This window comes from Barbus barbus, assembly GCF_936440315.1.
Source record: "Barbus barbus genome assembly, chromosome: 18".
NCBI lineage: Eukaryota > Metazoa > Chordata > Actinopteri > Cypriniformes > Cyprinidae > Barbus > Barbus barbus.
In genome coordinates this window covers 8,460,728-8,483,954 of record NC_136746.1, presented here as the reverse complement: position 1 = coordinate 8,483,954, position 23,227 = coordinate 8,460,728, and the positions used below count along the sequence as shown (strand labels likewise).

At 37.6% G+C, this 23,227-nt stretch overlaps 1 protein-coding gene across 1 annotated transcript in view; it reads left to right on the top strand.

Annotated features, from left to right (window-relative positions):
- Nucleotides 1-23,227, top strand: part of LOC306884461 (tRNA (32-2'-O)-methyltransferase regulator THADA-like) — a 93,108-nt gene that overhangs the window by 3,439 nt on the left and 66,442 nt on the right. Inside the window, exons 11-23 of the mRNA XM_079440333.1 lie at nucleotides 460-1,163; nucleotides 1,513-1,667; nucleotides 1,780-1,935; nucleotides 2,024-2,119; nucleotides 3,493-3,616; nucleotides 4,004-4,146; nucleotides 4,226-4,457; nucleotides 5,479-5,614; nucleotides 5,706-5,842; nucleotides 6,576-6,737; nucleotides 7,037-7,203; nucleotides 16,749-16,858; nucleotides 20,175-20,307. Coding sequence (XP_079296459.1) covers nucleotides 460-1,163; nucleotides 1,513-1,667; nucleotides 1,780-1,935; nucleotides 2,024-2,119; nucleotides 3,493-3,616; nucleotides 4,004-4,146; nucleotides 4,226-4,457; nucleotides 5,479-5,614; nucleotides 5,706-5,842; nucleotides 6,576-6,737; nucleotides 7,037-7,203; nucleotides 16,749-16,858; nucleotides 20,175-20,307 — 2,455 coding nt within the window. The remainder of the gene's footprint in view (nucleotides 1-459; nucleotides 1,164-1,512; nucleotides 1,668-1,779; nucleotides 1,936-2,023; nucleotides 2,120-3,492; nucleotides 3,617-4,003; nucleotides 4,147-4,225; nucleotides 4,458-5,478; nucleotides 5,615-5,705; nucleotides 5,843-6,575; nucleotides 6,738-7,036; nucleotides 7,204-16,748; nucleotides 16,859-20,174; nucleotides 20,308-23,227) is intronic.

Below are 23,227 nucleotides of genomic sequence, written 5' to 3'. Positions count from 1 at the left end.
AACGGTAGTGTATATTCATAATTTTTATGTTTTTCCACAATAATATTTCTGAAGCTGCATTACAGTAAATACCGTGAATATTTACAGAGCAAGCTAAAAGTGACAGGAAATGAGAAACTCCCTGGAAAGACATAATATAAACCATTTTAAAAACTCTAAAAACCCTCCTTTTCTATCAACCATTTTTATGTTAAAAGGACAAAAAGATGAAAATATTTGTAGTATTTTTCTCTTCACATTTGTTTTTGGTAAAAATGAATGTCAATAGAAAATAATGATTAATCTTGTAGTTTCAGTTGTGAGAAAGCAAAATGAGACAGTAGTAATACATTTAAATTCAAGTTGCATAACTAAATTCATCCCCCTAATTCACATCGTACTACTGAGCTTAGTTGATTTTGAAGTTGATCAGCCTGGATTTCCATTTGAACTGCTCTTCATCATTGATCTCTCTCTCAGAGTGAAGGAGTCCAGTACGGTGATGGTAGTGGCTCGGGTTTTGACACTTTGGAGTGGAGCTGCGGTTGACTGCGTCCGGGTGGACACATGTCCCCCTCTCCTTCGCCCGTCTCTAATCGGAGGCTCTTCTCTAATTGCACGCCTTCACCACCACATCTACGCCCACTGGGAGCACCCTCTGGACGGGGTTCGGCACCAGATGTGCTCCATGTTTCAGAACCTCCTCACGCTCCACCAGCACTGCAGTGAGCACAAGTCCGATCCCACCGGTGACCCTTACATCACCCAGCTCACCCAGGACCTTCTAACGCTGGAGTGGCATATGAAAGGGAAGTACGGCACACTGGGCTGCCTGGTGGAGCATTTAGGAGCAGAGTATTTACTCAAGCTTGATGGTGGCCTGCCACCCAGGCTGCTGGGTCTGATGGGGGATCAGACGATGGCACCATACGCCAGCGACCTTCTGGAGAAGCTGTTTGTCAGCCATAAGGCCCAGTTGTGTGCACGGTTTAGGGATGAGGATGCCTGGATAGATGGGTGGCATAAAGTTTGGGTGAGGCCTCTGCTAAAGGTACTGTGCACAGCCCGATTGGATCAAACCACTTATATACTGGACTACTTCCTGCCCAAACTGCTACGCTGCAACCCTTCCAGCCTTAGCCACATGGTACAAGCCCTGCAGGAGATGCCAGCTTGCACTGAGGGTAAGAGTCTTGTGTATATACAGTACCGAAAGATTGGGGTCAGTAAGACTTTTTTTAAAAATTGTTTTAATTTATTTAGTTTTTATTCAGCAAGGGCATTAAACTAATCAAAGTGACAGTAAAAACATATTGTAATGTTACAAAAGATTTTATTTAAAAAAATGCGAAATAGTAAGCAGTACAAATGTTTTCGCCATTATAATAATAGCAGTGTTTCTTTAGAAGCAAGTCAGTATATTAAAATGAAAACAGTGTTATCGAATTTGAATGAGGATTTTGAGGAATGAGGAGTATTGTGTAGAACTTATTTAGTTTTATTTTTTGTAAGTGTTAAGTGTTTGTTCCTCAGGGTCAAATGGCAGCAGAGGTGCGTTGGGGGCTTTGATGACGTGTCTGCGGGCAGCCCGGTCTCAGGGTGTTCTCAAGTCTGTGGAGGAGGAATTGTGGGGTGGCCTAGTGCCGCTCCCACTAATGCAACAGGCTCTGGTGCACAAACACGAGCAGGTAGACAGGAACCACATTATATTTTACTGTACCTTTAATAGTTAATGTCTGACATGCTAAACTGTCATTTCTATAACACAAAGCGAAATGAAGGCTGTTTATATGAATTCAGGTGCGAATGGATGCTCTGGGCTTGGTATGTGAGAGCCATCGCAGCACAGAAACTCTGTCCAGACAGGAAATAGAGCTGATCCGCCACTTCCTGCCCTTTAATCTAAACAGTCAGTCACCAGGAGTCAGACAGCAGACTGTCAGTCTGTTAAAGAAGGTAGAAAATGATGACAGCCCAAGCTTTGATTGGCCGGAGGGCATTGTAAGCGTGTTCTGATTGGCTCGTGTCTGTTTTATGTTGTCAGCTCTTGTGTAGGGTGAAGGACAGCACTCAGCTGCTGCAAAAGAAACTGGACCAACATCACAACCACGAAGACCAGCAAGTTTTCAACATGTACCAGGTAGAACTGTGATACTAACTGAGCTGTAAGATAAACTCCACAGACAGGAGATTCATTGATTCTTACTCAATAGACATTTTTGCATTTGAAACTGATCAGATAACTGACTAAACCAAAAAGTTGCATGGAAAATATAGATAAGGAGTGAATTTAGAAGTCTAAACAACAAGAAGTGCCAAGGAACATCAGGAACCAAGTGATAAGAGTCCTCTGATTACACAGACATTGAGTGATGCGTTAAACACAGGAGACACGCATGAAGCAATAAACATTAAGATAACAGAAGAAAAATGTGTTTTTTTTTCCATTAGCAGGAGTTCTGTTAGTTGTGATGAATATATTGGCAATTTTCCACTTTTTTTTTTTTTTTTTTCGTGAGTTATTAAACATCATCGCGCCATACTCTTGCTTTTACGGGTTTAGACGCCATGGGGGTAAGTAATTAATGACAAAATTTTCATTTTGGGGTGGAGTAACCCTTTAAAGGGGACATGAACTGCCTTTGTTTTTTTATTTTGCACTGTTCTCTGAGGTCCACTTATAAAATTATGAAGATTTTTACACAAAAAACATCATAATTTAGAAGTAAAAGGCTATTTTCTTTCCTGATTTGACCCCCCCCCCCCCCTCTCATCTGAATGCTTTGTTAGAATAGGCATGGCAGATTGTAGACGCGGAAGTAAATGCCCACTGCTATGATTGGCTAACAGTTGAGTGTTTGACTGTGTACATTCCTCATAGATGGAAGCTGTAGGCTAAAAACACAAAAATATGCAGTATACATATCAAACGATGTGTAATAACAGACAAAGCAAAAGTGACTATGTAATAAAAACAGTTACTCACACTTGTGTGTTGCAACATTACTGTCGGATCCAATATAGTCAGCACAGCATCGTCTTTTAGTTTCAGTCTTTCTTAAAATCCTGTGTTGAATTGAGCCTTGTTTCTAAACGAATCTGTGGTAAAATGAAGTGAACAAAAGACCAAGTTCTCACTGATGTGGTCTGGCACTTCATTTAAACAAAGTTATTCAAAAAAAGTTTATAGTTTGGTTTCTGCATAGACCTGCGTTTTGTCCCTCTTTATTTACACTACATGCGTGAATCGGTAGGCGGGGCTAGACAGGCAGTGATGTAGAAGCAGGTGTTGATCATCTTTTGCAGAAGCGGGGTTTAGCCACACTATTATGTCATAGAGTAGAACATTTGACAAGCTGTTGTTTTGGCTACAGTATAAGCTGTTTTTAGACTAACGAGAAAATTTTGAGTTCTGAAACTTACAGGACGTTTTTATATCAAAAGATCAAGGGAATTTGACCCCGAGGGAATTTTGACCCCTTTAAACTGAAAATCAATTTTCTCTCTTATCAGGAGTTTCTGCGCTGGTTCTGTGAGACGCTCTTCCAGGTGTTTCACCCAGGAGCCTCATTCTCCAGGTGTCTAATGGCTCTACACCTGCTGGGGCTGATCGCTGAGCATTTCACATTTAACACAGGTATTTTTATAACTTTTTCTTGCACAAGGATGTCACCTTAAGTGGTCAACCGAAATATTGCCAATACTAATATTATTGGTCGATATACAGTATGCCATTCTTTTAAATTTATTGCTGTTTTTAATTATTGTTGGTAAAATAAAAATCTGTTTATCTGTTTACAGGTTTATCAAGTTAAAATAATTTCCCCCTAATTATTTCTAATAATTTTAGCGCATATTATGTAAAATAAATATTATTATTGCAGAAGTATTCCTGTCTAACTATCTTTAAATAGCATGGTATCATATATCAGCCGCCAGCCGCCCTGCCATCTATTCACTACTTCTACTCACCTCAGTATACATAGATTCATCTGTTCACCTCTTTTTTTTTTGTTTTTTTCAGGCTGTGGCTTTGCTCTTGGAGAGTCAGTGAGCTTTTGTCATGCTCAGGCTGTGCTGTGCTGTCTTGCAAACAACTTTCTTGAAGTCAAACAGCTCGCCTGCAACCTCTTACAAAAACTGCCCCCCGCAGCAGTGCGACTCCAGGTCAGTGTGGAAGTAAGAGTCTGAGACTAGTATTGAGCTATGTTCAAATTAACATGAATGCATGTCCTCCTCTGTGTAGGAGCCGGAGAGGCTTCAGTCTTTGCTTCAGGTTGCTCTGGACCTCAGCACCAGCACCAAACCCTTCGACAGCGTCACTGCCGCTCATATTCTCAACCTGCTGCTGCACCAACCGGGTCTGAAGGATGCGTTACTCAGCTGTATCCAGAAGCAGCACGTCCCTGTCCAGCCACCAGCACTGATCCAGTCCCAGACATCTGAGGCTTCCAGTCTGGAGCAGAACACCTTGGCAGGTACGCTAGTGTTAGATGACCATCACTCAAGATTGGTTTATGATCCAGGCTGTCATGTGAAAGATTGTAGGTTAAAGCAGGATATCAATTTTCAAGACTTCATAATTTCTATAATTTAATTGTGAACTTTAAAATTGCAAAATACATGTACAAGACTTCAAAAACCAAGTGTCCATTCTTAAAGGGACAGTTCATCCAAAAAATAAAATTGGCATCAGTTATGCACAGTCACATCTTTCTAAACCCATAAGACTTTAAAAAGATCTTGTACCTTTTTGTTTTGAAGATAAATGAATGGAAAACCTGACAGGTCCCAAAAATTGAAATTCCATGAAACCAAAGCTTTGAAAAAAGTTTATGAAGACTTTCATTGTAAAATGAATCCTTATGAATCGAGCGGTTTAATCAAAGTCTTCTGAAGAGACGTGATGACTATTTAATTAACAGATTTTATTTAGGTTTTTCACATTTTATTTGCTTCCTCCATTGAACATTTATATAACCAACTTTTTGAACCTTTTTTTAAATTTATTTTAAATTAACTTTTTGAATTATGAAGGTTTAGCTTACTTGTGGAGGGACCAAATCTTTCTGGTTATAGTAAAAATATCTTCATTTGTGTTTTGAAGATTAATGTAAGTGCATTTTGAAAGACATGAGGATGAGTACTTTTTTATTTTTATTCGCCCTATAAGCTAGAATTTTCAGAAATATACTTGAAAATGATATATATACATTATTTAGAATTTTCATCCTAACAATTGTAACACTACTACTGCTATTATCAATAATAATAATAATATTACTGATTTTTAATATACAGGTAATTATTTTGATTAATGTTTTGTAGAAAACAAAGATTCAAACACAAAATATACATTACCAATATACATGAGTGGAAATGACCAGGGAGACTTTTGCGGTTGTTTTAACTCTATACATTTATCTAAATTTAATTGTGTATATGTATGTATCTAACAAATGTATGTCTAAATTTGAGAGCATATCTGTGATGATTCAGTGGTACAGTGGCTGATGGTGTGTCTGAAGGAAGAGGTTTTGAAGGCCGAGTCGTCACTTCTGCAGGCTGCTGCTTCCTATCCTTTATATGGCAGAGCTCACTGCATCACTGCAGTCCTGCAGCAGCTCAACACTGGGTACATCTACACACACTTGTCTATTACAGAGGCCTTTGCATTCCTTTTGTTTGGTGTGTGTGTGGTTGATATGATATTTCTGTGTATTTAGATCACTTGTACTGTTGTCTGAGTGGAGGGCTGTTGTGTCAGAGCTCATAGGCCTGTGCTACAGGATGTCTGATGTCGTGTCACCTGTGGTTCAGAGCTCTTCCCCTGAGGGCCTCATTCCCATGGATACAGAGTCTGGTAAATGCATCTAACACTGTCTTAACCAGCTGGCAGCACTGGTAGACATTTTGTCTGTCGCTTGATTTGCCGCTCGTTTGCCGTGGTAATGGGTGGTATGTAATATGTGACAGTAGAAATGTCAACTGATTGCTATACTGTATAGATTGTGATTGCTACACATGAGAGGGACGTGTTAAAAACATGTAGTAATACTAAAAATGTAAAGCGGGACATGTTCCAAGAAAGTTAAGGCGAGGAAGAACATCTTAGTTTGTGTTGCTGACCAAAAAGAACAAAAGTTTTATGTTCAGTTGTCCAGCAATATCACAACTTGGCACTTTCATATAGAATTACATACATACATACATTTAAAACTTGACATTTCTGTAGTTACATTGTGTACTAAGACCAATGGAAAATGAAAAGTTGCGATTTTCTAGGCCGATATGGCTAGGAACTACACTCTTGTTCCGGCGTAATAATCAAGGAACTTTGCTGCCATACAATGAGTGCCTGAAAGTAGTCCCCAGCTCAGTAGCTTATGATATAGCTGTAGACTACTTTCAGGAGCTGAGTGATATCATTGCACCTGCTGCACTCATGGTACGGCAGCAAAGTTCCTTGATTATAGGAACATTACATTTCAATGTAGCATTGTGCATGGTTAGGAGTCAGGACAGTATATTGTCCCACTTTAAATCTGTCAATTGCATGTATGTGATAACCATACATATTTTTCTTCTCTCCACAGAGACCTCTGCTGGCCTCCAGAAGATCCTGCAGGAGATTCAACCTCGTGACACAAATGATTTTTTCACTAGTGCCAGAGAGCTAGACCCCAGCGAGAGCGACTGTAACAGTGAACAGAAAGAGCCAGAGAATGCAGTTCATAAACCACAATCCTGTAACAGCGGTACAAACACATCGCCCTTCACTAAATACAGTTCAAACACATCTACAATAGCATCTGTATCAAAAAATGTTTTTTAACTCAAATTTCATACATTCAGACACGTCATAAATTCACTAGTATTATATCTATAGGAAACACACTCATATTTTAATCATTATACTTTGTGGACCCAGAATTGATTTACATTGACTTGTTGTAATACATGTTCTGTCCATGAGAGGCCAACATTTGATCAGCGTTTTGCGAGTGTTTATTTGGGTGTGTGTGTGTGTGTGTGTGTGTGTATTTGTGTTGTCTAGGTGGCGGTGACGGAGAGGCCTATCGAGTCACCGCTCAGATGGTGCTGGTGTGTTGCTGGAGGACCATGAAAGAGGTGTCCATGTTGCTGGGTCATCTGTGTCAGAGCATGCCTCTGCGCTGTTCTCTCACACATGCTGACGGTAGAGGAGTCGTCACAGAGGGCCAGGTCAGTCGACAGGTGTCACCTAATCTAGCATTCATTGTCTGACATGCATACACACGCTCATCTCAAAGAGACCGTTTTGATGGAAGCCACCGAGCCTCCCTCAAGCCAAGATCTCGGTTACATAAGCGAGTGAGATATAATGGAGAACTGTACCTCATGCCGTTGAGTGGAGACTTTTTCCAGTAAGCTGATCTTTTTGAGCTCAGGGCCGAGAGATGAGACATCATGGTAATTGCTAATACAGGCTTAAATATGGTCTAGCATATTTAACAGCCCCTGAAGAGGCGTCAGGAAATGTGATCACGGTGAATACAACTTCATTTGCCATAAAATTGAGCCTGGCGGCCATTAAAAAGAGAACGTCAAATGTATTTCCAGTACAGACTCAAAGACTCTGTTCTAAACCCTGGGGACTAGGCTTCCTTCTGAGGTAGCACCCTATCCACAATATGTCTTAACTTGCATATAATAATGATGATAATAATAATCATAATTTTAAGGGATAGTTCACCCAAAATTTTATATTTCACTTGGTCCAAAAGAGTATACATTTCTTTCTTCTGTTAAACACAAAAGCAAATATTTTGAAGAATGTTGGTAACTAAAAAGTATTTTTTCTGTACTATGGAAGTCAATGGTTACCGTCAACTGTTTGGTTACCAACATTCTTCAAAATATTTGCTTTTGTGTTCAACAGCTGAAAGAAATTAAAGAGTAAATGATGACAGAATTGTAATTTTTGGATAAATAAATAAATTATAAAAAAATTGTTTATACTATATTATACTATTATATTATATATTGTACTAATATTATATTAAATGATATACAGTTAGGTCCATATTTGCACACTGACACAACTTTCATAATTTCAGCTAAATTTTAATAAACCGTAGTAAATAAATAAATAATATATATATATATATTTTTTTTTTAAATAAATATAGACTGTAATCATTGATATAAATGATAAAATCCGAAGACTATTTAATATTTCTGTTCAATAAAACCATTCAACTATGAGTTATCTCATAATTAAAAAAAAACATAAATTGTCAGAAACAATATACGGGCCATAGGTAGAATTATACCTTTTGGTACATGACGCCCACTGTAGTGGACAGATATATTTTCTGTTACAGAAAAAAAATTATAAGAAACATTAATTAAAATCTGGATGAAAGTATTTCTGACATCCTATTTAGGTGAAAAATATTTTTTGTACCTGTCTGATTTTCTGAGAATAACATGATTTAACACTTATTCCTGAGGTACTTGGTGCATCTCCTCTTTCCTCCGCCTTTTTGAATATATTATGCAATATCTCAAAACAAAAAAGATATACTAAGACAATAATTAAATGAAATCATAGACAACACGTTGGTGGTTCGCCAGTTTGTGGTTGGGACCTGGTGCTACAACTTAAATGGTTCAAAACGGCTTCCAAATATCTGTCCACTGTAGTGGACACCGTTCATGAAAGGGTTAAAAAGTGAGAATTGTGAAAATTACATAATCTAGGACCTTTATACAGTGAGTGCCATTGTAAAGATTGTAAATCTATCCATCACAGCCTCATAAGACATACATAAGATGCCTTTGTATTTGGCTAAAATGAGGTATGGTATATGATTTTGCTCCATATGGTTCAGGACAGTGAAAAGCACCAGCTGCCTGCGCTTAGCAGTGCAGTTATTTTCCGTCGGCAGTAGTTTAAACCATGTGAATGTATATGTTGTCTCCTGCTGTGCCCGTCTACAATTAACATGTGCCCTCTTAGCATAGAGCTTTCATTTCAGACCAGCCTGCTGTTTAATGGGCCGACTACCTTTCCTATCCTGCATTCTTTTCAAATGGCTTCCTTTTTCCCTGAAGAGCCGAACCACTTCACACAGAACTCATTCAGCAGCTTTTTACACCTGAGTCTCTGGCAGCACCTTGGTCCTGTGTGCCAGTACGATACATAAACATCAACACTTCCTACATCCTGGTATATGCTCAAAATCTCATGGGTGACTTAAAGCCACAAGCACTTAGAGTACAATGTGAACGTGTTTGTACCAGTTTGCAACCGTGTACGTTGAACAGGGCAAAAAAATAAAAAATAGCTTGGTGTAAAGTAAAAATTTCCTCTCTCAAATAGGCCGTGTCCTGAAACCTACTGCCCTTAAAGCCAAAAATCATCTTTTACTCAACCTTGAGTTGTTACAAACACATTTTTTTCTGTGGAAAAGAAGAGGAGATATTAGTCAGATATTTTCCATACAATGAAAATGAATAGGAACAGATGCTGTTGAGCTTAAAAACAAAACACTGAAATGAGTGGTTTTAAGAAGTTTTTTTTAATTTAATTAGACTTTTTTTTGTTTTCTTTTAGTTTTTTAATTAATTTGTTTTATAAAGCTTTATGTTTTTGTACTTTAGCATCGTTTTATTTAATTTAAGCATTTCATGTTTAATGGTTGTAGGTTTTTATACCGGTAATATACCATGTATCAAATATATATTTTTTTGGATATGTTTATTTTACTTCAGGTAGTTTTGGAGTCATTAAAATGTATTTAATGTAGTTTCAGTTGACACTTTAGTTTTAATTTTAATTTCACAGTCTGAAGCCAAAATGCAAGCCATTATTTGTGTAAAATCATAAGATCTTTTAACCGATGAAGTGGAAATGCAAAAGTGCAAATAAGATTTGAGAGGTACATTAGAGGCTTTTCAGAGATTTTTAGTGAGTAGCAGGTTAAATTTCAAACTCTTTCTCACACAAAACGAATGCATGACTTGAGAAGAATATATTGCATACATATGGCCATTGCATGTCATTTTTGAAGCTCTGACTCAATTTTAAGGCATCTGACCCAATATGATTGTGGGTTTCTTTTGTAGCACATCCTGTGGAGAGCAGCTTTTCAGTTTAAGAGGCAGAAGGTTTAAACTCTTAAATTAGTTTTTGATGTCTTAAGCTAAGAGCATAGCTTCGGCCAAAACCAGACAGCTTGATCAAATGTTCCCACTTTGTTTTTCGTGATAGATCGCTATATTTTCCAAATCCAGAAATTAGCGAGGGAGTGAGCAGACTTTGCAAGATCTTTGCACATACAGAAAAATGAAGCAATAAATCCTAAGAACTGTTACTTGATATCTGTGCGAAGGTTTCAGAATGGGCCTCGGCGAGCGCGTTTATGTGTCGGTGCGATTGTTATTTTCCCTGCTCTGTCCTGCTGAATGACCTCAGCGCTTTAACAGATGGAGTGGAGTTATTCAGTAATGTCACCATGGCATATTCGCCTGTTATATAAAGGATGATCTAATGATGCTGCCGGGGTCCACATGGCTTGTGTTTGCGGTTTGTGTTTATGCCTCGTACTACATCTTTTTCCAGACCGCATTTCTTCGGAGGGATCGGGCCGAGCGTGTGTTTATGACAGCAAAATTTCTGTTTCCCAAACGTGTGTGTCCTGCATCCTGTTATGTCCTCCGTCTCTGTGGAAACCCGGCACATGTTTTCGGACTGCGGAGGAGCCATGGCAACTGCAAACAGTTAGTCACATCCCAGTGATGGATAATTCCTTGAGTTGAGAGGAAACTGCCTCTCGGTAGGGGATCATTGTGGTACCCGAAGAAGTCATACTCTGGTCATTTGAATATCAAATCTGACAGTTTCTATTGCGTAGGTAGCCTTTGAGAAAGAAAGTTGGTGGTCCTTTTCATTTGTTTCGAGATCATGTTTGGTTTGCATAGATGGGCTAATCCGGAGCTAAAGTTGGGTCTGTCTGGCTCTCCCATGGCTTTGGTTAAGATGGGGGTCTCTCCGTCCCCTTTGGGCTGAGCTGAGAGTCTTGTGAGCAATTTGGATAATCCAGGGCCCTTATAAGCTTTAAGTGCTGTTGGAGCGCCTCACTCTGTTTACAAGTTGGTTGCATTAGCTTGAACTGTTCTGAGAGCTGATAGTGATTATAAATGAATACTTTTAGCACGGCTTTGCAATTTTTCATGGGTGAAATTATCGAATGCAATAATATGACCCTGGACCACAAAACCAGTCTTAAGTGTAATTTTTCCGAAATTGAGATTTATACATCATCTGAAAGCTGAATAAATAAGCTTAGGATAGAACAACATTTGGCCGAGATACAACTATTTGAAAATCTGGAATCTGAGGGTACAAAAAAAATCTAAATATTGAGAAAATCGCCTTTAAAGTTTTCCAAATTAAGTTCTTAGCAATGCATAGTACTAATCAAAGAAGTTTTGATATATTTGAGGTAAGAAATTTACAAAATATCTTCATGGAACATGATCTGTTCTTAATATCCTATTAGTGATGTCAAATGATTAATCGCGATTAATAGCATCCAAAATAAAAGTTTTTGTTTACATAATATATTATTTGTACTGTGTATATTTATTATGTCTATACAAATACACACACATACAGTATATATTTTGAAAATATTTACATGTATATACATTTATATTTATATTCTCATTTTATATTATATATAAATATATTTAATATATAAACATAACTTATTTTTCTTAAATATATACATGCATTTGTTTTTATTTATATACACATAATAAATATACACCGTATACCCATATATATTATGTAAACAATAACTTTTATTTTGGATGCGATTAAATGCGATGTAATCATTTGACAGCACTAATATATATGTGTGTATATATATATATATATATGTGTGTGTGTGTATGAAAGGCCTATTTCTCTCAAATATTGTTCACAAATCTGTCTATATCTGTGTTAGTGAGCACTTCTCCTTTGCCGAGATAATCCATCCACCTCACAGGTGTGGCATATCAAGATGCTGATTAGACAGCATGATTACTGCACAGGTGTGCCTTAGGCTGGCCACAATAAAAGCCCACTCTAAAATGTGCAGTTTTATCACACAACACAATGCCACAGATGTTTTGAGGGAGCGTGCAATTGGCATGCTGACTGCAGGAATGTCCACCAGAGCTGTTGCCCGTGAATTGAATGTTAATTTCTCTACCATAAGCCGTCTCCAAAGGCATTTCAGAGAATTTGGCAATGCATCCAACCGGCCTCACAAACGCAGACCACGTGTAACCACACCAGCCCAGGACCTCCACATGCAGCATCTTCACCTCCAAGATCGTCTGAGGCCAGCCACCCAGACAGCTGCTGCAATAATCGGTTTGCATAACCAAAGAATTTCTGCACAAACTGTCAGAAACCACCTCAGGGAAACTCATCTGCATGCTCGTCGTCCTCATTGGGGTCTCGACCTGACTTCAGTTAATCATCGTAACCGACTTGAGTGGGCAAATGCTCACATTCGATGGCGTCTGGCACTTTGGAGAGGTGTTCTCTTCACGGATGAATCCCGGTTTTCACTGTACAGGGCAGATGGCAGACAGCGTGTATGGTGTCGTGTGGGTGAGCGGTTTGCTGATGTCATCGTTGTGGATCGAGTGGCCCATGGTGGTGGTGGGGTTATGGTATGGGCACTTTATTGATGGCATTTTGAATGCACAGAGATACCGTGACGAGATCCTGAGGCCCATTGTTGTGCCATTCATTCACGACCATCACCTCATGTTGCAGCATGATAATGCACGGCCCCATGTTGCAAGGATCTGTACACAATTCCTGGAAGCTGAAAACATCCCAGTTCTTCCATGGCCAGCATCCATCCTAAATTCTATGTGATATTAGTAATTTTCAATACCATTTAGAGCAGATAGGGTTGATAGTATACACATTGGGACGCAGGGATTGTGTGATTATGAGGCGCCGGGCTCGACAAAAGTGAAGCGAACGCGGAGAGAGAGAGCGAGTGTGTCCGACAGAGACAGAGAGAGAGAGAGAGAGAGAGTGCGCGAAGGAGAGGGAGTGTGTCCGAGAGAGAGAGCGACAGTGTACGAGAGATATGTATACTCATATGTGATAAGGGTACAGTGAACCAGTGTTGCCAGGGTTGCGGTTTTCCCGCACAATTGGGCTATTTTGAAAATGCAGTCGTGGTAAAAATTACAGAGCTGTAGGTTGCGGTTTTTTGGGCTACTTTTATAATGTACCGCGGCCGCCCAAAGTATACACATGTGATCGCAAAAGGAAGTTATTACAAACACTCGATGGTGGTTTAAAGTGAGTTCTGAGTAAAAGTGTACTATTAATCTCATAAATTGAATTGAATTGTCTTATGTAGCATGATGCTAATGTTAGCTCTAATGCATCTGCAGAACATGTCCAATTCTTCTTCATAATGCATCTTATCATAATACAACAAAACATTATCTTGCGACCTTATGAAGTATTTATTTAGAAATACTTTTGATAATAGTTGGGTAAATGTGTACTGGGATTGAAGCGATGTGGCTTGGTAAACGTTTTATTGTCAGTATAATGGCTGAATTAAAACAAAAGAATAATAAGGATTATGTCTCATTCCTGGCGGAGATGTGAAAAACTAGTTTAATGAAACAGATCCTGTCATGCATTCCTTTATTTCAACACATTTACAGGGAAATCCTAGTATTCTAAATTTGTGATTTAATATGCGATTTTTTTTTTTTTTTTAATCGATTGACAGCTAAATTAATTTAAAAAAATTATATTTATTAAAGCTAAATAGAACTATAAAAAAAATAAAATTACATTCACGAAAAAATACTGAAACTTAAATTAAAATGACAACTGAAAACAAAATAAATAGAAGCTAATTGAAAATATTATTAAATACTATGTTAGTATATCATTAACACTGGTTTGAAAGTGACTCTTTTTATGAGCTTTATACATCACTACACTGTTAATAGCAGATGGTAGAACTTGTTTTCCGTCAAACTTTTACTAATGCACCTTTATCCTTCATATAATCTTTATGTAAATACTGTTTTTCTCAACTGTATACAGTATGTTTGATCAAAGACGCTTGTCACTTGACTCGTGGTTTAGGTCCATGGTTTTGCTATAGGATTCAGAGTTTATGTTGTACCAAACCTGTACACAAACATGCTCTTGAAAGAATCATTGACATATTATAACTAGGGATGTGCCAAAATTTCTGCCGCCAAAAATAATTGGCCAAAAATAGCATTTTTGGTTTTCGGCTGAAAGAAAAAAACAGCCGAAAATATGAGTCAGGAAAAAAATAAAATATATATATATTATTTTTTAATTCAGTATCATTAAAATTGAGTTAAATTAAAGTCTTATATAATTACTTTATATTATTTAATAAAATAATACATCATTATTACAAAACGTTATAACCATGAGCTGTATATCGTCACTGTTGTGCAGAAGCCTTGTTTGTTAAAACCTGCTACTTTTTAGGAAATGAACACCCTGTAGTTTCTAAATAATTAAACTGTGTCATCAAAGTTGGTTTTGTGGCTTTACATATTGTCAGACACTTGCATGTATCAATAGCATTTAACTACAAGCAAGCTTAAATGGTGTTATGAGGTTTTTGACCAGGGAATGTCACAGATATGCATTTTGTCCATCATTAGAAAAGCTGCATCTGAGGCAATAAGAGCATCACTTTGTTTTCATCAACTTACAGTCGGTCTGTGTGTACTATCACTTTAAGACAGTATTGTCTATGATTACCTAGTTAATGCTAGATTAAGACACTCTTTTCCGTCTTTATAGACATATATTGTTTTATGAGTAAAGGAAATGCTGTGCTTAAACAACTGGTTCACACAGGACACAAGCACTTTTTAATACTTTTCTTTGGTTAAATATTTGTAAAACCAGCAGACAGACATAAAGAGTGACCCAAAAAAAAGGCTAAATATGGAGATACAAGGTTTCTGCCTGTCTGTATGCTTGTCAGTGTGTATTTTTTCCCCCTTGTTTGATGGGATCCATTTGTAAGTTGTGACCAACCAGAATTACTTGTTACTGACTTGTATTGGTCAAAATAATTTTCAACCTGCTAGTTAACTGCACTCTGCATCCAGTCTTTCATAATTTGCTGATCACACCATTGGTGGTATTTGTTTGTATTTTTCTCAATACCTGTTTAACCAGAATGTCCTAATCCATAGAAAGTTTGAGCTTGAAATCAAAACAACCAGCAAACAACAGCATTAGACTTGTGTTAACTCCTCTTAGTGCTCAACGTGCAGGGAAAGCTTCTATTTAGGTCACTGACCTGACGTGTAATTAGCTGGCTGTATTGGGAAATGTCTCGGCGCACGTGGAGCGTAAGCAAAGTTTAGTGGTGGTGGGGGGTGTGGGCGAAACTGCAAACAGAAAGTGTTTGCCTAAATAAAGTCCTGCAGAAGCTGAAGCGTTTGGAGTACGATGTAAATAGCTGCTCTGCTGCCATGTGGACCTTAACCGCTGGCCGCCTGTGGGAGGAGCCGTTTTGTTTTGATTTGAGAGCCAGGCTGGACATCTGTCTGTTTTTCAAGGCATATTCATTAAAGGGGTAGTTCAGCCAAAAATGAAATTTCTGTCATTAATTAACCCCCCCCCCCCCCCCCATGTCGTTCCAAACCTGTAGACCTTCGTTCATCTTCAGAACACAAATTAAGGTATTTTTGATGAATTCCGAGAGCTCTCTGACCCTCCCATAGACCCGATCAAGGTCCAGAAACGTAGCAAGGTGATCAGTAAAGTAATCCATGTGACAAAAATAACAACTTTATTCAACAATTCGTCTCCTCTGCGTCACCTTAGTGCCGTTTTGGAGAGTATCACAACGTAAACAACGCATCCTGTTCTGTGTCAGCTGCGTCACGCGGATACATTGTTTACGCTTTGATCTGAACGTAAACAACGTACCCTCAAGGTGCTGTTGACACAGAACAACATACGTTATTTACATGCTAGGAAAGTGCGCGCATATGTCGTGATGCTCTCCAAAATGGTGCCAGAGTGACGTAGAGGAGAAAGTTGTTATTTTTGTTTTCATTTTCAAAAATTAAATGTATTGACAGAACACACACACACACACACATATATAGAAATAAAATGTTCTGTCTATACATTTAATGTTTAATAAATATATTTAAAAAAAATAACATTTAATGTAGAAAAGTTTCATTTTAATGAATTAATAAAAAATAAAATGGTTATAATTTGCTTAATTTCATTGACATAATTTATTTTTATGAGTCTGTTATATTCTAAAAGTGTGTATAATTACACGGAATTCCCTAATTTACTCAGTATGTTTAGTAGATTCAAATTGTGATGTCTAATTATTTTAGATATTATCTGAAAATGATGTAGTGGACATTTTAGTGGTGCTATATGGAAGTAATAAATCCTGTATTGTTGTGCTGAGAAAAAACAAACAAACAAAAAGTAAAAAAAAATCTCTCTCTCTCTCTATATACATACATACATACATACATACATACATACATACATACATACACACACACACACACACACACACACACACACACACACACACACACGGGTTCAAGAAACCTAACTGTGGCAGTATGTGCAAAATTTTATCTTTTTAATTTGATTGTTCAATTCCACATGTCTGTCTTAATCTCTGTGCCCCTCTTTCTGTCAGGTGGAAGGTGTGGGGAAGTACTTTCGGGAGCAGCTGCTGCAGTCTCGTCACAGGGGGGCGTTTGAACTGGCCTACGTGGGTTTTGTTCGGCTCACTGAGATGCTCTGCAGGTGAGAGATCTAAGCCGATCAGATTGCTCGTCCTATCCCAGCGGTTATATAATAATGATTAAAACACACGTCCAGGCTCATCAGCTCTCTGTCCAGTAAAATAGGCCCGTTGTCATTACAAAATTCAAGATGTTTTCAACCCAAAGGCCTTAGTCCGAACAAGTGCACATCTTTATTAATGAGGCAGTCATAGACAGCTCCACCAGAGCCCCTGATGTTGTGCTTGGCAATAATGCTTCATACCTGAAGGAGTACAGTCCTCCTCATCCCTGTTCCCTCTCAGCTGCTGGGCTGGAAACCAGCACAGCTCCTGAAGGACAAGCTTCAAATAACCAGGAAGTGAAACTGTTAACATCTGGAAATGTGAGATTTAATGAGCTTTGGAATGTTGTCTCTGTGCAGAGGTTGAGGAAATTGGCTCGCTCGCTGCCATGAGTGTGACATGAATGGGACATCAGATCGCTTCTGCTGCTGTGGAGTTGCTGAGGGAGCGTCTTTAATGATCTGACTCCATTCCTGCCTTCTGCTTTCCTCTTCTGCTTTTAATTCGCCTCTCTACTTCGTTTTCATGACAGTCTTTTGAAATTTGAAAACAGTATCCAGTGTTATTATCATAAACTTAAATTATTAAATATTTTTGTAAATTGAAATAAAGCTAAAATTAAATTTAGAAATATTTATTTAGTAAAAAAAAAACAAAAAAATTGAAATGTTGCCTTGGTAAATATCTGAAATAAGTTTAAGTACTAATCAGGTTTTCAGTTGGTCTAAAAGGTTGTAAAAAATCTTAAATTAAACTAAAATAAATTAATTCATTTAATAATCCAATTCATTGGCATTACATGTTGCAAAAAAATAAAAATAAAATCTTCATCAGTATTTTTGTTTTCCCAATACACATATCTTTAAATCCAGATACTCAACATGCAAATGTAAAATTAAGTCTTAAAACTCAACAGAATTATGCGAGTTTATGCTTAAAACAACATAAATATGTCAATGAGGTATGAAAACTTTTGAATTATGAACACACTTCATTTAATTTAGCTTTTCAAGTAAATGTATCTTAAAAACAAGACAAAAATACTGATGAGCATCACTTTTGTTTGCAGCAGAAATACAGTAACATTTACTTTCACATTATTGTGGTTTGGAGCAGAGGTATTCAAGCCTAAATGTTGTTTTTTTTTGTCTTAAAATGGCTTTAAAAAGTCTTCAGTTTACTTTCATAAAACCTTCAGAAACTCTGAACATTTGGAATAATATTGAAACTGAAATCCTAATAAATTGCAACTGCTTAGAAATATTTTAATACAAAAAATAAATGAGGAAAAGACAGTCATCTAAAATTATTTAAAAATAGAAAGTTAAAATGAAAACTAAAAAGCTAATTGAAAATAATAATTGTAACTACTCACAAAATAATCCAAAAATAACACTGGGCGTAGTTGTTGTCTAGTCTGTTAGGAGTGATACATAGTTTTGTTAATCAAAAGCATTATACAATAACAGAAGAGACTCGTTTACATTATCAAGACTCGCAACTCAAATTTGAAAGTGAGTTTGGTTAATGTTTGCTGCATAAATATCAACAACCAGTTGTTTCGTCATTTACATCCATACGACTTGAGGCAAGCACTACATGTTAATCGCAATGTTGGTGCTGCCAACCTCCCTCAGCTTATGAGAAATATCGAAAAGTAGGTGTATTGTGTGCTTTTAATTGCTTGGGCAAAAACAAAAATTGAACTAGATTAAACTGGATAGTTATTTGGACTGCGTATCTGAGAATAAAAGAAAAGTGGGCACTACATACCATAATGAAGCCAGACCTGTTCGTAAATATGGTTTGTATTAGTGTGTAGTACTGACTAGCCTTTGAGATGTTGTGCTCAAGTGGGTGGTCTGTTTTTCTTTTTTTGCCTATAATTTTACTGTCATTTTTCTGGCATCCCTATCTATTAAAAAAACAGGCATGCAAACAAATGCTCGAACCTGAGATGGCAAAAAAAAATTAAATCCCTGAGGAAGCGATTGTGGTGGATGGGCCTGGATTAGCAGTTGTGTCTGTATGGAGACTCAGAGGTGCTTCTGGAGGAAAAACATTGCTGTGTGATTACACGGCTCCACCGGCAACCACTAAGCCCGTTACGAGGTGTTGATTGTGGGGCGTTCGATGCCTGCCTTTTGAAGGTTTCTCCTTGTGTTTGGGGTAGTGTATTACTGAGTGAGGTGTGTGTGTGTGTGTGCCAGGGCGCTCTGTGTGGTTTGGATTGTTTGATCTGGCCTGTCCGGTCCAGCGTGTCTGGTATAACGGTATTTTTCATAACGAGAGCCTCGCATTTTTCTCCGCTCTCAAAGTGGGCATCCTGCACACGCTTGGGCAGCTCCTGCTATGTGTTTGTGTGTGTATTCAACCGAGGTTTGCAGTGTAATTACAGTGCTTACTTAGGCAAGCATCTCTATTATTATTGCTCATACTTTAGAATAGGGTTTTGAACAAACTTTTAAGATGAAATATTAATCGTTGTGTAACTCATCCTATACTGTTTGTGCTACGAACATGAATGATTGCTTAAATGGTGTGGCTTACTGAGATTTCTTTTCTTAATCATGCCTTTTGTGAGTAAAATCATTTTCCTGTTGCATTTGCTACAGTTAAGGTTTGGGATCTTTTATGATTTTGGTAAGAAGTAATGACCAGGGCTGCATTTATTTGACCAAAAATACAGTAAAAATTGTAATATCATGGAAAAGTTTTACTATTTCAAAAAACTATTTTCTATTTGAGTATATTTTAAAATGTAATTTATTCCTGTGATCAAAGCTGAATTGTCAGCATCATTACTCCAGTCTTCAGTGTCTCATGATCCTTCAGAAATCAGTCTAATATAATGATTTGCTGCTCAAGAATATATCGAATTATTATCAAACAGTTGTGCTGCGTAATATTGTTTTTGGAAACCATGACTGACAACAGAGTAAGTCTTTGTATGATTACACAACGACCATTTATAAAAATTTATGTTTATCTTCACAACTTTTCCTCTGTAGTATAACTTGGCTCTAGTCTGACATTTTCCTAGTCTGAGTGTTTAAATTAAATTAATTTTATAGTCTTTGCTTTGAGATCACATTTGGATGTGCTTTTAAAACTGTGGATAATATCACATCAGAGAAAACATAAACAGAAATGTCTGAGAGACACTGGGAACCACACAAAACTTGTATACCAACAGTCCTGGGAGCAAATGTCTTGTTCAGAATTCCACAAGAAGGTCTTATGTGGGTTTGTGTGTGTGTGTGTGTGTGTTAGGAGTGGGAGCGCTACGCTCCAGCAGCTGCCAGCACACTGGCTGAAGGAGGTTCTTGAGGAAGTGAAATCCAGTGACCCCTCCTCGAAACTGTGTGCGACCCGCCGCAGTGCAGGAATACCCTTCTATATACAGGTTAGTACCTTGGGCCTCCTTTATGTACAGCACAGACCACTAGAATTCTTATCCTTCCAAATTAAACATTTACTCCTAAAGAAACAATAGCACTTTCCTCTTGTATACATTTCTAAACTTAAAGTTGACCAATTAGAAATTCCCGCACTATTTTCTTAATACATCTTTTTCATTTTATTTGTGAATGGTTTGTCCATGCATGTCATGTCAGACTTTTTCTGATCATTTAGTCTGCTTAAACACCAATCCTTTCTTACTTTATAATCACGTGCAAGCTCACATTCAGATCTGTCTCCATCCAACCAACAACCGATGGATAAAACCAAGTCCCCGCCCTACATTTACCCCACCCAGTAATCCATTTCTCTTTAATGTACAGCACAATACAGAACGTACGTTACACTGCAATTACAACTTTTAAAGGGGTCATCGGATGCAAAATTCTCTTTACAAGTTGTTTGAACATAAATGTGTGTTGGAAGTGTGTGTACACATCCATCCTATGATAAAAATCCACCCAGTGTTTTTGTTTTTTTAATTCCTATTTTAAAATCCCCTTTCTCAAATCAGACTGTTCCTGTCAGAATGACGCAGTTCTGTGCAGGCCGCTCCCACTATAGTTGATTGACAAGGCCGTCTTACCTTAGACCCGCCCTGAGTGAGCTGAGAGCTGTCTGCCATTGTGTAGACTCCGGTGCAGTGGAAGACAAGAATGTCTCCGATTAAGCGATTGAGGTTTTTTTGTTGTTGGATGTAATAATGAACATAGCAGTCATCGTTTATTGCCAACATCTGAGCTGCTGAAGATGCAGAGGATTAACGTTACTTTAGTTTTTAAGGGAATGCGCCGATACCCAATCTGCCTAAATGCGTCTATGGGTGCTTTCAGACCTGTAGATCATTTGCTTTGTTCTGAAACAGGGATTAATTTATTACATTGTTGCATTTTCTTCTTGGTTCGATTCGCTTTCACACGGCAACATTGCAAAGCATACCAAACTGTGTTTATGCAAGTCACATGTGAGTAAAGCTGTCCTCTTATTGGTCAGAGTTCACCTGTTTACGTTCCTTTGCATCATTCATCAAGATGTATTGAGAAGTTTGCTTATAGCTGTCTTGGCAAACGCAAAACGAATGTAGCCGTCATTATGCTCCTATCTATCTATCTATCTATCTATCTATCTATCTATCTATCTATCTATCTATCTATCTATCTATCTATCTATCTATCTATCTATCTATCTATCTATCTATCTATCTATCTATCTATCTATCTATCTATCTATCTATCTATCTATCTATCTATCTATCTATCTATCTATCTATCTATCTATCATTCATTATATTTACACTATATGTATGTAGTGGCTGGAATCGTGTGTATATATATATACATACATACATGCATGCATGTATGCATACATCCATCCATCCATCCAGCGGGAATCGAGGCTTCGTCCAGACAGCATGCTTGTAATGCACAGAGAAGAGCAATTAATTACACAACGTTTTAATATGAAGAGGTGCTCTTTGGTTTTCAACTGCAATAACAAGTATAGTCACTAACAAAATCAAAGTTTCTCACAAATTCTCACTCGCATTCACAAAAGACACTGACTGTTGCTTTTTATATAACATATTTCCCGTTATGAATTATATGATACCACTTGGTTCCTTGGTCCGTTGAGTTGGATTGCTTTCTCACCACGAGCGAACCACTCCAGAGTCCGTTTGCAATCGAGCCGAGACCACGTCTTCAAGGAGGTGTCGGTACGCTTGTTTGGTCCACTTTTGGTGCGCACCTGAGTGCAATTTGCTGCATTCACACCTGCCCAAATGAACGGCACCAAGAGGGACAATGAACTCTAGTGCGATTCAACCAAACTAAATGAGGCAAGTGTGAAAACACCCTATGTTCGCGCGAATAATTTGTGATCCAGCTTCATCTACAGAAGAAGTGAGTGTAAGTTTTTTTTTTTTTTTTTTTTTTTTTTTTTTTAATGAATCTTTGCAAATCGCTTTTCTTAATAATGTGCTAGTTAGCCAGTTTCGCAGCTGAAGTAAACACCCCACGGAAGAGAGGGGCAGGGTCAGCAGAGCTCATTAGCATTTAAAGCAACATGGACTAGAATGGCTTGCTAAAAACAGAGCTGATTTTGATTGGTTAAAATTTCTCAATGGTAGTGTAAAAAACACCTTTTTACCCTAAGTATGTTATAGGCTTTTCATTAAGACCCTAAAGAATCATATCAACTTGTGGAAAATGGGCATCTGATGACCCCTTGAAAATAAAAAAATTAAAACCTGGGGAAATTTTTTTTTAAAATTACAGCTCGTTAGTTCACCAGAGAAATTAAGTCTAGAGAAGAGCATTTTGCTCATATTTGATTTTAAAAATTAAAACCGAGGTACGTACCGAACCGTCATATTTGTGTACCGTTACACCCCAAATCACGAGTGTTTCTGTCATTTAAGTACACACAAAACAAAACGATGTTTGAAGACGTTCTCATATTAACTCAAAACTGAATTCATAAATTTCAATGGGGAATTTTTTTTTTTTTTTTTGCTGTATACAAGTTGCAGTATTAATAGGTAAATAGGGTATTCTACAGTGTATTTATAATGACAAAAGAATGGAGTGGGACCAATTCTCACTATTAACTAGTTGCTTATAGCATGCCTATTATTAACATTGGCTGTTCATTAGTGCTTATAAAACACATTCTGCATGACCATATTGGTCACACTTTATTTTAAGGTCCAATTATCGCTATTAACAAGCCATTAACTACTAATTTGCTGCTTATTAATAGTTAGTAAGGTAGTTAAGTTTAGGTATTGGGTAGAATTAAAGTGACACTAAATACTTTTATATTTTCATAGATTTCTCTTTTAAATAAATGCTGTTCATTTAACT